Here is a 12481-nt window from a genome sequence, read left to right on the forward strand (position 1 = left end):
TACTGATATTCAAAAGTAAACACGTAAACTCAAACTACTGCTAAGTTAACTTAGCCATGTCGTATGTGTGATAGACTCCCCTGAGTCCTGGTCTGACTGCTTGACAGCCGGTCGAGTCAAACACATAAAACACACAAGATAAACGTATTAAAACTCATTTTTGTTATAAACTTCTAGGTCCGGAAATCTAGGTTTAATCTAAGCATATAAACATATATCACATAACACTTATGGTCTCGTTCTTTTAAAAATAATTTGAACCATTTTCATCACGAGAAAACGTTTAGACTTCGCTCTATAAGTCTTTTTAGGTATTGCAACACTTAATTAAAATCATTTAATAGTATAGACTTGATTGTCAAAACAATGCATAGTCGTATACTACTTATTTAGCAAATCCGATTGCTAAATCTTTTAAACCGCTTAAACGTCGACTTTAACTCTTTTAAATTTCCTTTTAAACATTTAACTTTTTTTTAAAATCTCATTTTAAAAGTCTTTAGATTTAGGTTTGAACCCCTTTTCATTTTACTTTTTAGAACAACGTTTTTAAATATTTTCGGATCAACGAAACCACGTCGGACCAGTAGGGAAAAATCCCCACAAATTCCTTGTTTTGCTTGGTATCGGACTTGCTGTGCATGGCACAACAGGTTGCTGCACGTTCGTGCAGCAACAATGCTGCACATTCGTGCAGCCGGTTTCCAAGGGTTGGAAACCGATTTTACGGGGCATTATGACGTGCTCGGCACGCCCGGAACGCTTCAAACGTGTAACCTTACGTCCTAATTCACATATATACAATCCAATCACAATTCAGACGTTTAAATCAATCGTTCGGATCGGTAACCGTTTATAAACAAATATATATTCAAAATATATCAAAATAAACGTTTAATATGGGTTTAATACCTCGATTACTTGAGTAATCGTCGAAGAAACGGAGTTAGAATCAGAAACGGACGGTTTCGGATTGAAACCCTAACTCACGTGCGTCTGAGGAGAGGAAGTAGCTCAATCCTTTGCTTCTGAAGTGAGTGAATGAGTTTCTGTACTCATTTTCATTCAAATGCAACATATATATACATTTGGCTAAAGTGCGACTTAGTACTAGCTCAATCATGCATTTTAAAAACATAACCAGATCCGAAGCCATAAGCTTGGGCAAGCGGCCTCCAAAACCTGCTCCGTCACAGGAAGTTTTGAAATTTAAACTAAACTGCCCTAAAATTGCCAAAACGAAAAATTCACAAAAAACGCCCAATCCATGAAACGACATGAATAATAGCATCAATAAAGGAGAACATTGAACTATAATATAGCACTGACAAATAATTCGAAAAAAATTCCTAATCAGAAGGGACTATCCCTATTTTATATAAAGGAAAATTTTATGCTGTATCAGAAAAAAGAAAATGCATCAATAAGAAATCTAAAAGAAGATAAACAAATATAAATGCTTAAAGCACATTTATGAGATAAGGAGGGACTAATGATAAATATTGGTTAATGATACCAGAAGTAACTAAAAGTCAAACCAAATCCCATGAAGATAGGGATGATCGAAATATACCAGATGAATAAAAGATCATTACCAAAACCCACAAAAATAGGGATGGACCAAGCTTATAGAGTTGAAATAAAACATTTATTTGAATGGTCGAATCCAATTAAAACACTAAGATAAGAATTTTATATATAGGAGCCTTAGTTAGGTATAAACCCTAATTTCACTACCAAAACACATCATTTTCAAGGCCAATCATTGACTTGGGCATTGTAATGTGTTCGGACCAAGCTAGTCCGACTCATTCTTAACCCATTTATTTTAAAGGTTGTGCCATGAAGATCAATTCGGACACGACAAAACTATCAAGGAGGACGACTAACGTCGAGAAGTGCAGAGGTGTGGGTAAATTAAGGAGGATATCATTCATGTGATTAAGGACTATTGTTTTTGGTGTGGCTTGCTCGGCTCTTTGAAGGTTGCACAACAATGAGCTTTTTAATGACAACTTTCAAGGAGAAGTTAACCTGATTAATCACATTATTTTCAATGTTGACCATTTAAGGAGGAAGCCAAAAAAATTAAAATAGTTTTAAGGCACCTTATTGAGCGAGACAATTTAAATAAGCCAAAAAGTTTAAAATAGTTTCAGGGCACCTTAGTAAGCAAGAGTACCGTATTATTGGTTGGTACATATGCCTTCCAAAGAGCAGTATAAATTAGTTTGGATGATGATATAAAGGATAGGTCGCCATAAACGGCAAAATGTATTTTTTTGCCTAGCGTTTGAAGGAGGTGTTATACGTGATGACTAAGAAAAATGGACTGATAGTTTGACAGCTAATTTAGGCAGGTGTTCGGCCTTGATGCCTTAGCTATGGAGAGTTTGGTACTTTTTTCATTTATCTGGGAACATAGGAATCGAAAAACTTATTATGGAAGTAGGCAATTCTGTTGTGGTTCAACTTGTTAAGCAGAGTGAGATCTGTGTGAATGAGTTATTTAACTTGGCGAGAAATATTCAAAGTATGTGTAAATCTGGTCAAAAATTCATATTAAGAAGGTTCATCGAGAAGGCAATATAGTCGCAAATCTGTTAAAAAAGTTCTATTAAAAAAATCTTAATCGTGAATACCATAAATATATTGCTCCTCCTGAAGGTGTTCCAGATATAATGATGCAGGATATTATAGAGGTATGTGTTGAGCGTTGTATTTTAAATTCTACACCTCGTTGTTAATCAAAACAAATTGGCTACTAAAAATATTTAAAGTATTTATTTGAAAAGAGAAATAGCACTATTTCATTTACTTTCTCTACTCTATGCACTTTTCATTTAATTTTTCAACTCTCATCACATTGTGAAGTTTTGTAAAACTAGTTGTAATTTTTGTAAAAAGTTGTGAAACTAGTAGCAAATTTTGTAATATATTTTGTAAATTTATGAAATTAGCTATAATTTAAATCATTTTCCTTTAATAAAATCTTTTGTAGACCTTTGTGTACTATTTGAAAATTTGGAACTGTAATGTTTTCTAATTTTTTCTCTTCTAAAAACATATGTAAAACTTGTAAAAATACATGAAATTGTATGAAACTAAATTGAAAACAACTTCTACGACTACATGAAACTAATTGGAATTAATCTCTATACATCTTTATGAAACATTTTCAAACCACGTAAAAACAACATAATCTTGTGAAACTATATGAAACTATTTATAACTAATTGAAATTAAATTTTATAAAATTAAATGAAACTATACGAAATCATTTGAACTGTATGTAATTAAATTATGACAATATTCATATACTTTATGAAAGCTTATAAACATAAAAGAAAACACGATGAAACAATTCATCGAACATATCATGTGTAACATTAAAAATGATATAAAAATAATGAGAATAAAAACTAATGAACAACCATAAAATCGTTAATTCATAAGAAATCAACAACAAAATCCAAAATCTAACTTAACAGACCTAAAATCAAACTGTCAAATCAGAAATAATTATAGCTATACATAAAGTTTTAAGAAATTGTATGAGGAAAAAAAATTGACGTTGTGACATCGTCTTGAACAAAGCTTTTTTGATGACGGAACTAAAAGCGAAGAAAACGACGCATGCAATTTTTGAATATAGAAACAAGAAAAGGAGAGGAAGTTTATTTTGAGAGAGTTGAAGAGTCAAAGAAAAAGAAAAGGAAAGTTTGGGAAAAAACGCGATGTCTCTCCTACACCCCAGGGGAAACTTAAACCCTAGAACTTCAGGCCAATTCCCACCGGCATCCAGTTCTGTTCATCGTGAACCAACAGATTCAGGCAAGGGCTATGAGATTTCTGATGTGGTGGAAAAGATTAACAACTCAACTTATCTATTTTGAGAACTTCCCTAAAACTTGGAGATATCATGACCTAGAAAAAGTTTTTGCAAGGTATGGTGTTTATGGAAGGGTCTCTTTGGCTAATAAACTAACAAAACGCAATGTTAGTTTCGGTTTTTTACGACCAGAATCGAACAACGCAACCTCGTGGATCATTGAAAGGCTGAATATGATCTCTATCGGTAGGTTTCGACTCCGTGCGTTTGTGTCAAAATACCCAGAGAGGAAGGGTTCTGTCATTGGGGCGAAGATATTGAATACTCAGATTGCTACTAGAGTAGTGTCTTCTCCATCGTTTCGAGATAAGTGATCGTATAAAGAGGCGTTGTTGGGTGTTTCTGCTACTGAATGCAACCAGATTAGGTCTAATCCGATAGTTAGCGATATCCGATTATCTATCCCTAATGATCTAATCATGGAGGAGAAGGAATGGTTACATAGATCAATTGTGGCTAGGGTTTCGGATATTAAAGACATTCTGAAGGTGAAGAGTCACATGGAAAAACTGAATATTGCAGAAGAGAATATTGCTGTTCTAGGAAGCAATACTGTCCTTATCACGTTTCAATCTCTAGCTCTGGCAGAGCATTTTCTACTGTATTCTGGACCTAAACTTATGGATTTTTTTCAATCCTTTTCTTGGGTGGAGGATTTTAATCAAGCTTATTCACGTCTGGTGTGGGTAGCAGTTTCAGGTCTACCAATATCTCTATGGTCTGAAGGTGTGTTTATGGAGATTGGTGGTGCAATAGGAGAATCGATTATGGTGCATGAATCCACTTTGAACAGGAACCGTATGGACTCAGGATTGGTCCTTATTTCGACTTCTTGTTGATTTATAAATCAGTCTATGGAACTCAGTTTTGAGAATAAATCTGTTATGGTTTATGTATTGGAATCTGAATTGGATGTTGACTTTGTGGAGGAGTTGTATGATGATTCTACTGCAAATGTTGTTGATTTGAAATCATCATCAGTAGCTAACTCAGCATCTTTAGGGAGTTTAATCAAAGCACCTGTGCATGGTGAAAACTCACAGCTCCAATCTCCAACGACAATCTTTCCACAGGTTGAAGAAGTTCAGACTCAAAAACCTATCACGCAGATTGCAACAGTCGAGACAAAGAAATATGACACGCGGATTAATCTGATGCAAGAACAGTGTTCAAAGCTTGATAAGTCAGAACAGTTTATGGAGGAGGATAGTTCAGCTGGCAGGTCTGAAGCAGAGGGTATTCCAGTTTTAATTAATAAGGGGCTGCAAATTTCAGAAGAGAATTTAGACAATATGAACCGCATTTTTCTGTCTATATTGGACACTGCGACTACCTTGGGAGCTGCCAATAACAATTCGGATGATACCCTTAATAGAACATGGAATATTGGCTATGATTTGGGTCTTTTCAAATTGGAGGATAAGGATGCAACTTTATGTGAACTTTCAAGGAGGATGAACAGAGACACTCTCTGAGTCTCCTGCACTTCAAGGTTTGTTTCTTTTCTTATGTCTTTGCCTCTTTCTTTTGTGTCTTGGAATTGTCGAGGGGGTTTGTTGAATAACAGAAAGCAAAAATTTATTCGGAAATCGGTCACTACTCACAACCTATCTTTTATTGGCTTATTGGAATCTAAAAAGGAAATGATTGATGACTTTTTAGTTAAGAATTTATGGCCGAACTTGGACTTCGGATATGATTGGCTTCCTTCTGTTGGCGCTTCAGGTGGTTTGTTACTTATTTGGAATTCTGCTTTATTGAAAAATGTGTCTGTTTCGAAGGGTCAAAGATGGATCTCTATGGACTTTACCTATGATTTTACTTGCTGTCGTAATATTCTTATTTACGCTAGCAACATTGCGTTCGAAAGATTATTGTTATGGCAGGAATTGAGCAGTTTGTTGGGGTTTATGGGTACGGTTTTTATTTTTGGTGACTTTAATGAAACATTAACTCCAGAAGAACGATTAAACGGGGGTAGTTATACAGCTTCTATGGTTGCCCTTCGCAATTTTATTAACAGCTCTGAACTGTTAGACTTGCCTCTTCAAGGAAGGCTTTTCACTTGGCATAACTCTGCTTCAAGATCTCGCATTGATAGATGCTTGATCTCAGCTGCAGCAGGAACTTTATGGCCTAGCATGTTTTTATCGGCTTTGCCTGGGGGCTTATCGGACCATGTGCCTATTTGTTTTTGCTCTGCTACTGCTTTTGATTGGGGGCCAAAGCCTTTTCGTTCGATTGACTCATGGTGGGATCATGACGGTTTTGCGAGTTTTATAAATGACAGTTGGCGTTCTATCTGTGCTAGTACTCCTAATCTTATTCAGAGGTTGAAGGAGTTTAGACAGAAAATTAAAGTTTGGAATTTCGAAGTTTTTGGCGACCAGAATAAAATCATCAGGGAGCTATCAGATCGTATTCTATCTAGTGATTTAGCTGCAGATATGGGTATGCGATCAACAGAGGAAAAGACTGAGTATGATAGGATGCGTGCTGAGTTGTGGAAAGCAGAAAAATGTGTGGAATCTCTTTGGAAACAGAAATCAAGAGTTAAATGGTCTATGGAGGGCGATAGGAACACGAAGTTCTTTCACAGCATGGCTTCATCTCATTATAGGAATAATCATATTTCTTCAGTTCTTGTGAATGGAATTATTTTTACAGAGCCTAATGATATCAGATTGCATATTCGGAATTTTTACAGCACTCTCTACAGTCGGAATAGAAGTGTTATGTTTGATATCTCTGGTTTATTATTTGAGCAAATTTCGGATGTGCAGGCAGCTTCTCTGATAAGGCCTTTTGATGAGTTAAAAATTCTGAATGCTATTAAGTCTTGTGGTGCTAGCAAGGCCCCAGGGCCAGATGGTTTTAATTTCTATTTTTATCAGAAAGCTTGGCAGGTTATGAAGATAAAGATTGTTGATTTCTTCCACAAGTTCTATGAATTTGGTACTTTACCTAAAGGTATCAATTCAGCCTTCATGGTTTTGGTTCCTAAGGTGTCTGGTTCGTCTAACATCAAGGACTATCGTCCTATTAGCCTGGTGAATGGTTTATACAAGATGCTCTCTAAAACTCTTAGTTGAAGGTTAGCCTCTATCCTCTCTGGTGTTATCTCAGATAATCAACATGCGTTCTTGAAGGGTAGAAGCATTATGGAGTGCTCTATGATTGCAAATGAGCTTGTTCACGTTTCTACAAGGAGAAAGGAAAAATTATTGGTTCTGAAGCTTGACTTTCACAAAGCTTTTGATAGCATTGATTGGGAGTACTTATTTTCAGTCATGCGTTGCATGAACTTTCCTGAAACTTGGATAAAATGGATGTCTTGTTGTCTTTCGTCAGCTACTACAGCGGTTCTTGTTAACGGTAGTCCGGTTGATCCTATTACTTTACAGAGAGGTGTTCGTCAAGGAGACCCTATATCGCCTTATTTATTTGTTATTGCAGTGGAGGGGTTGAAGCGCATTCTAGATAGATCTATGGATTTGGGTCTTATTGAGGGTTTTCGATTTTCACAAGATCATGAGCCTATCTCGTTGTTGCAATTTGCGGATGATACCATCTTGTATCTTCCTTATAATATTGAGCAGCTTAGAAATTTGACGTGTATTCTTCGCTGTTTTGAATTGATCTCTGTGTTGTCTATTAATTTCCATAAAAGCTCTATTATGGGAATTAATGTGATTGACACTGAATTGTCAGAGGCAGCGCTTTTGGTAGGATGCAAGACAAATTCTTTTCCGATAAGATACCTAGGTCTTCCTTTGTCTAATAGGAGAATGTCTGTGGGGTCGTGGGATCATGTTGTGGAGCGATTCAAGTCGCGGTTGTCTATTTGGAAAGGTTCTCTCCTTTCTCCCGCAGGAAGGTTAGTCCTCATTAAATCGGTTTTGTTCAGTATTCCGGTTTATTTTATGTCTCTGTTTAGTATGCCTGGTTTAGTTCGGAACCAACTGGAGTCATATATGATGAGATTTCTTTGGAGAGGAGATGTGAATTCTCGTGTGCTAAGTAAGGTGTCTTGGAGTGTTATTTGTTAAGATTTTGAAAAAGGGGGGTTGGGTATTTCTAGTCTTCTTATTAGAAATCAAAGCTTATTGTTTAAATGGATTTGGAAATTGAGGATGAATAATGAAGATTCTACTTGGTACAAGATTGTTTCTACTTGTTCTTTGGTAGTAAATTGGACCTCGTTATTGCATGGTGACGTAAAAAAAATTTCTTTTATCTGGAAAGGTATAAGAAAAATGTGTTGTAATGATGCTATAACTTGGAATATTTTTATCAATAATGTGAAGTACAATGTGGGAGTGGGGGATGTTATTTCTTTTTGGAACGATAGTTGGATGGAAAATGGGCCGGCTTCCTTGATTTACCCTCGTTTATTTCATCTTTCGAATCAAAAAAACGCAACTATTAAAGATATTTGGAGTGATAGTTGGCGTTGGAGGCGTCGTTTAAGGGGTAATGAACTCATTTTGTTAGCTGAATTACAATCTATTTTTGGTACTATCAACTGCATTTTGGGTCGTAAGGATGAGGTTTTGTGGAAATCTCCGTCGGGTATGTATACATCGGCTTCTTTTTGTAGTATTTCCAACTGTTACAGGTACAATACAGCAGGTCCGCGCCAATCAGCTGTTCTTAGCTATTCGGCCAGCAGCAACAGAGGACGCCGTGGGACTATTGCAGGCAGCAGGTTTGTTCAGAACAGTGAAGAGATAGGTGAGCATACTTCTGAAATTATTGGAGCTGTCAATAGTGGATTCCAAGCAGCTCAATGTGAAGATGTACTAGCAGGTGATCAAAGTTTGTCTACTCCTGATCGGCAGTGTACAGTTGCTCTTCCTTTTAATAGAATTTGAAATTCCTTAGCTCCTCCTCGAGTTAAGTTCTTTACTTGGCTTGCTTTAAATAATAGAGTCCCTTCACTCCATTTTTTGGCTATCCGCTCTATAGTTACTTTGGAGAATTCGTTATGTTCTGTTTGTGGAGTTTTAGAAACACAGGACCACATTTTAATTCATTGTAGCTTTGCGAGAAGTATTTGGTGTGACATTTAACAGAGATTGGATTTAATTTGGATCTTTCCTGCATCGTTGGAGGATTTTATGATTCAGTGGCAGGATATATTTCAGAGAGGTTCAGACTGGAAGTTATGGCAGGTAACTTGGATGCTTTTGATTTGGGAGATTTGGAAATGCAGGAATTCCAGAGTCTTTCAGAACAAGACGTTGGATAAAGATGCTGTGGCCTTTAACTGTTTTTGTAAGGCAACTTGGTTATTTAAGAACAGTAATAGGAGTTTTTCTTATTCAGGCATAGACTTCTATAGAAGTCCTGGTTGTATTTTGATTCCGAACCTTTGATTGTTCCATAGCTTTAAGTCGTAGCCTTTAGTGTCACCTTAGTGTGCCTCTTTTTGTGCAAAAGCTTATAGCTTCGGTTCTGCCACTTCTTGTGGCTCTTTAATATACTAATTATTCATCAAAAAAAAAAAAGGATGCGAATTTTAAATTTTAAATGAGAGTGAAAATATAACCTGATAAAATAGGAAAGCATTAAAGTAACGAAGGATGGGCGGAATTACTAGTTGCTAATTACATTATTGACACATTTTTGCAATTAATCCAAAAAAATCAGTTAGAACCATTAAAAACTTATAACACAATCCAAACGAATGTGAAGTAGCCTGCTGAAGATTGACTAAACATAATTGAGGCAACACATTTGGTTTCCACCTGCACCTCCCACTAAACACACAAAAAAACCTCGTGCAACCATAAAATTCCAAGGATAAATTTATAATGAGCAAAATAAAATAGAGAAAGAAAGAGTAGACAAAAGAAAGATGAAGTTGAAACACAAATGGATGTAACTATACCAAGTCAACATTCAAAACACTGGAATAATATAAAATCATGCAATTCAGAGACTTAATTGTAAAAAGATGACATCAAAATAAGCTTGGAACAAAGATCAGACCTAACTTTAAACCACCGCTAGAACTGAGGCTCTTTTGTTTGTTCAAGGCAATTACAAGAGAAATGTTAGATATGTGCAGCAACATCTCAAGCCAGGGCAAAAAGAAAACCGAGCTTCCAACCTTTCTTCTGTCAGAGACTCTTGACATCTCTGCCGTAAGTTTGCATTTGGTTAAGCTGGTGCATCAAAAGCAATATTAGGATTATGAATCAAAATTCGCACTATTTCGTCTATGCTTCATTTAGCACCTGCATACATAATTCTAGCATCTATAGATAAATAAAAGCACATAAAACTGTCATGCTTGTAACTTTCTCCAGCCACAAATAGTTCAGAATACGATCACAACCCTAGCAAACTCTCAGTAACTTTCTCAATGTTTTAATGAAGATGCCAATCACAGTAGCAGAAGACATCAAAATTTTCATTTAATATATGGTTTTTCCAAGAAATTGTTTTTGGTAAAACATAAAATATCCTTCTAATATTAAAAATGAACCTTGCACGATTTTTTTTTAATTTTACATTGAAAATTATTAGTTTGGAGGATATAAGATAGAAGTATACAACACAAATATGCAAATTAAAGAAAATCGACAAACACCGAGAGCAAAAATAATAACTATACATTACATGCAACGTGAATTTAATCCTTGCTTTCATAAGAAAGCTAAATACAAAAAGCAATCATCTTCTACATTTTGTCTCAAAATGCAGTCTAAACCATTTCACTGCCATGTTCTCTAGGTAACTTGAATGCTACAATTAGGTGCCAGGCACAGAAGGACAATATTCAGCCTACTTTTTTTTTTCAATGACTTCAAATATCTTGATAATGTGGATTTTGATGGTATCAACTTATCTTCAATTAGTACTGAATGGAGAAAGAAAAGGGAAATATGGAGAAGATGGTTTCTCAGGCTCATAATCCAAATCATCATGACCTTGATGAACTTCACAGCCATATATAAGATACAGGTTATCAAAAAGTATGGGCTAGATCAGGAAACTGATTGTCAGCATTAAAATAAAGGAAATCTTTAGAAACCTTTTAACTCCCAAGCCATACCTTTTGCCTGCTCAAAATTGGGACCCAAATCATCAGTTGTTGGATCAGTTTGAAGCTCTACTAGAAATGCAAATTATCACATTTTGGAGCAGTTGAGGTTTTGCTTTAGTTGGCCATTCATTAAAGTAATCAACATATACAACAACTTCTTACTGCCACTTTCCACTTTAGTTTATACTTGTTTGATTATAGAGTGACTAGTGGAAAACAATTTTCCATAGAGAACATTGAAAACAAAGCTCGGACTCATAGAATTTAACTTCAAATCATAACAAGCACCATACTCGAAATGTATTGCCAATCACCCCTAGCTTCTACTAGTTCAATTAACAGTTAGTTCTGCTACAGCCAATCGATTTACTAGAAGATTTTAGCAAAGAGAGTCAAATATGCTTAGATAATTTATCAAAGAGCAATTTGGATATCAAATAATTTTACTAAGTTAGGACCAGCTTTCTAATTAGTTATTAATTTTGTTGTTAACAGACATTTTTCTTATCTTCCTTGTTGACTTTCATCTATAGATGCAAGATATTCCTTAGTAAAAAGCAGTCAGTATTTCTTTCACATTGTGTTCATTAAGAGATGGTAAGATTCTCTCAAACGGTCACAAAGGTAGAAAAACCTAACCTGTCGGAAAACGCAATCTTTGATATACAGGTCGCTGGACCTATAACTCAGATGGCAAACCCATGACTGTAACACCTTCCACATTTCTCTCATATCTCATTTTATCCGTTTACTCAGTACTCTCATCTTTTTAAGCTAAGAACCAAATAGTCATACGCTTACGAACCCTTAGTTCATTAGACCTATGTATTCAAGAACTTGGTCAGCAATTTTAAAGACAAATTAGGGAGTTTTAATGACATGGGACCTTTCTATAACCAAATTTTTGCAAAATTGAAGAACATGATAAAGAGTATTAAAAAGATGGATACCTAAATTAGACAGCCTTGGGGTTATGTGCTTTCTTTCTCATCCTGCGTTTCCGATCAAGTTTCTTGGTGCGAAGACGTACATTCTTGGAAAACTTCATCCGCATCTTATGCTCAAGCTTCTGTTGCAACTTGGGGTCAAGAGGAAGGTTGTAAAACAGAAAATTATCGTCGTCTTCGTCGTCGTCAGTTGCAGAGACGGCATCCGTAACATCAGTCGATGCATTTGTGGTAAAGGGTTTCAAGAGAGGAAGTGCACTGAGTGATTGGGAGAGCATAGCAATGGGTTTGATGGGGAACCTGCAAATGGAAACTACAAACCCATACTAATTTTGTATTAGGAGATGAAGTATACATAACAAATATACAAAGACAGAGAGAGTACCTGGAGATAGAGGATAGGGTTTTGGCCATGGAAGTACGGAAGCGGAAAATGAAGACGACGAGAGTGGAGAGTCTGAACTCCTCAAAACCATACCCATTTTCCTGATCATCATCCTCTGCTTTAGGACATGCCCAACCAATTAAATATTGAACAAAGAATTAGTTTACCACCGGGATTTGTATCACTGTTTCAAAAACATCCAA

General features: G+C 35.9%; 1 protein-coding gene across 4 annotated transcripts; it reads right to left on the bottom strand.

Moving 5' to 3' along the window:
- Nucleotides 1-9758: 9758 nt before the first annotated feature.
- On the bottom strand, nucleotides 9759-12481 carry LOC126679726 (50S ribosomal protein 5 alpha, chloroplastic-like). Of its 4 annotated transcripts, none has more exons than XR_007640962.2 (4): nucleotides 12279-12469; nucleotides 11897-12206; nucleotides 11586-11767; nucleotides 9759-10062 (listed from the first exon to the last, which is right to left on the bottom strand). XR_007640962.2 is itself a non-coding variant. In XM_050374693.2 (3 exons), exons 1-2 carry the CDS (start codon nucleotides 12305-12307, stop codon nucleotides 11902-11904), a joined length of 321 nt encoding a protein of 106 aa, XP_050230650.1. In that variant the 5' UTR covers nucleotides 12308-12477; the 3' UTR covers nucleotides 9759-10062; nucleotides 11897-11901. The 4 variants fall into 4 exon arrangements, 2 of the variants coding, with proteins under 2 accessions (XP_050230650.1, XP_050230649.1); XR_007640963.2 differs by lacking the exon at nucleotides 9759-10062 and adding an exon at nucleotides 10470-10962 and having other exon boundaries at nucleotides 12279-12481; XM_050374693.2 differs by lacking the exon at nucleotides 11586-11767 and having other exon boundaries at nucleotides 11897-12193; nucleotides 12279-12477.

This window comes from Mercurialis annua, linkage group LG5 (genome assembly GCF_937616625.2).
Source record: "Mercurialis annua linkage group LG5, ddMerAnnu1.2, whole genome shotgun sequence".
Taxonomy (NCBI): Eukaryota; Viridiplantae; Streptophyta; class Magnoliopsida; order Malpighiales; family Euphorbiaceae; genus Mercurialis; species Mercurialis annua.

Excerpts from the sequence above, each read along its gene's own strand:
- LOC126679726 (XM_050374692.2), bottom strand. The coding sequence starts at position 12,390 with ATGATGATCAGGAAAATGGGTATGGTTTTGAGGAGTTCAGACTCTCCA. Across the intron at positions 12,207-12,278 it reads ACCCTATCCTCTATCTCCAG|TTTCCATTTGCAGGTTCCCC; the intron begins GTACTCTCTCTG and ends ATGGGTTTGTAG.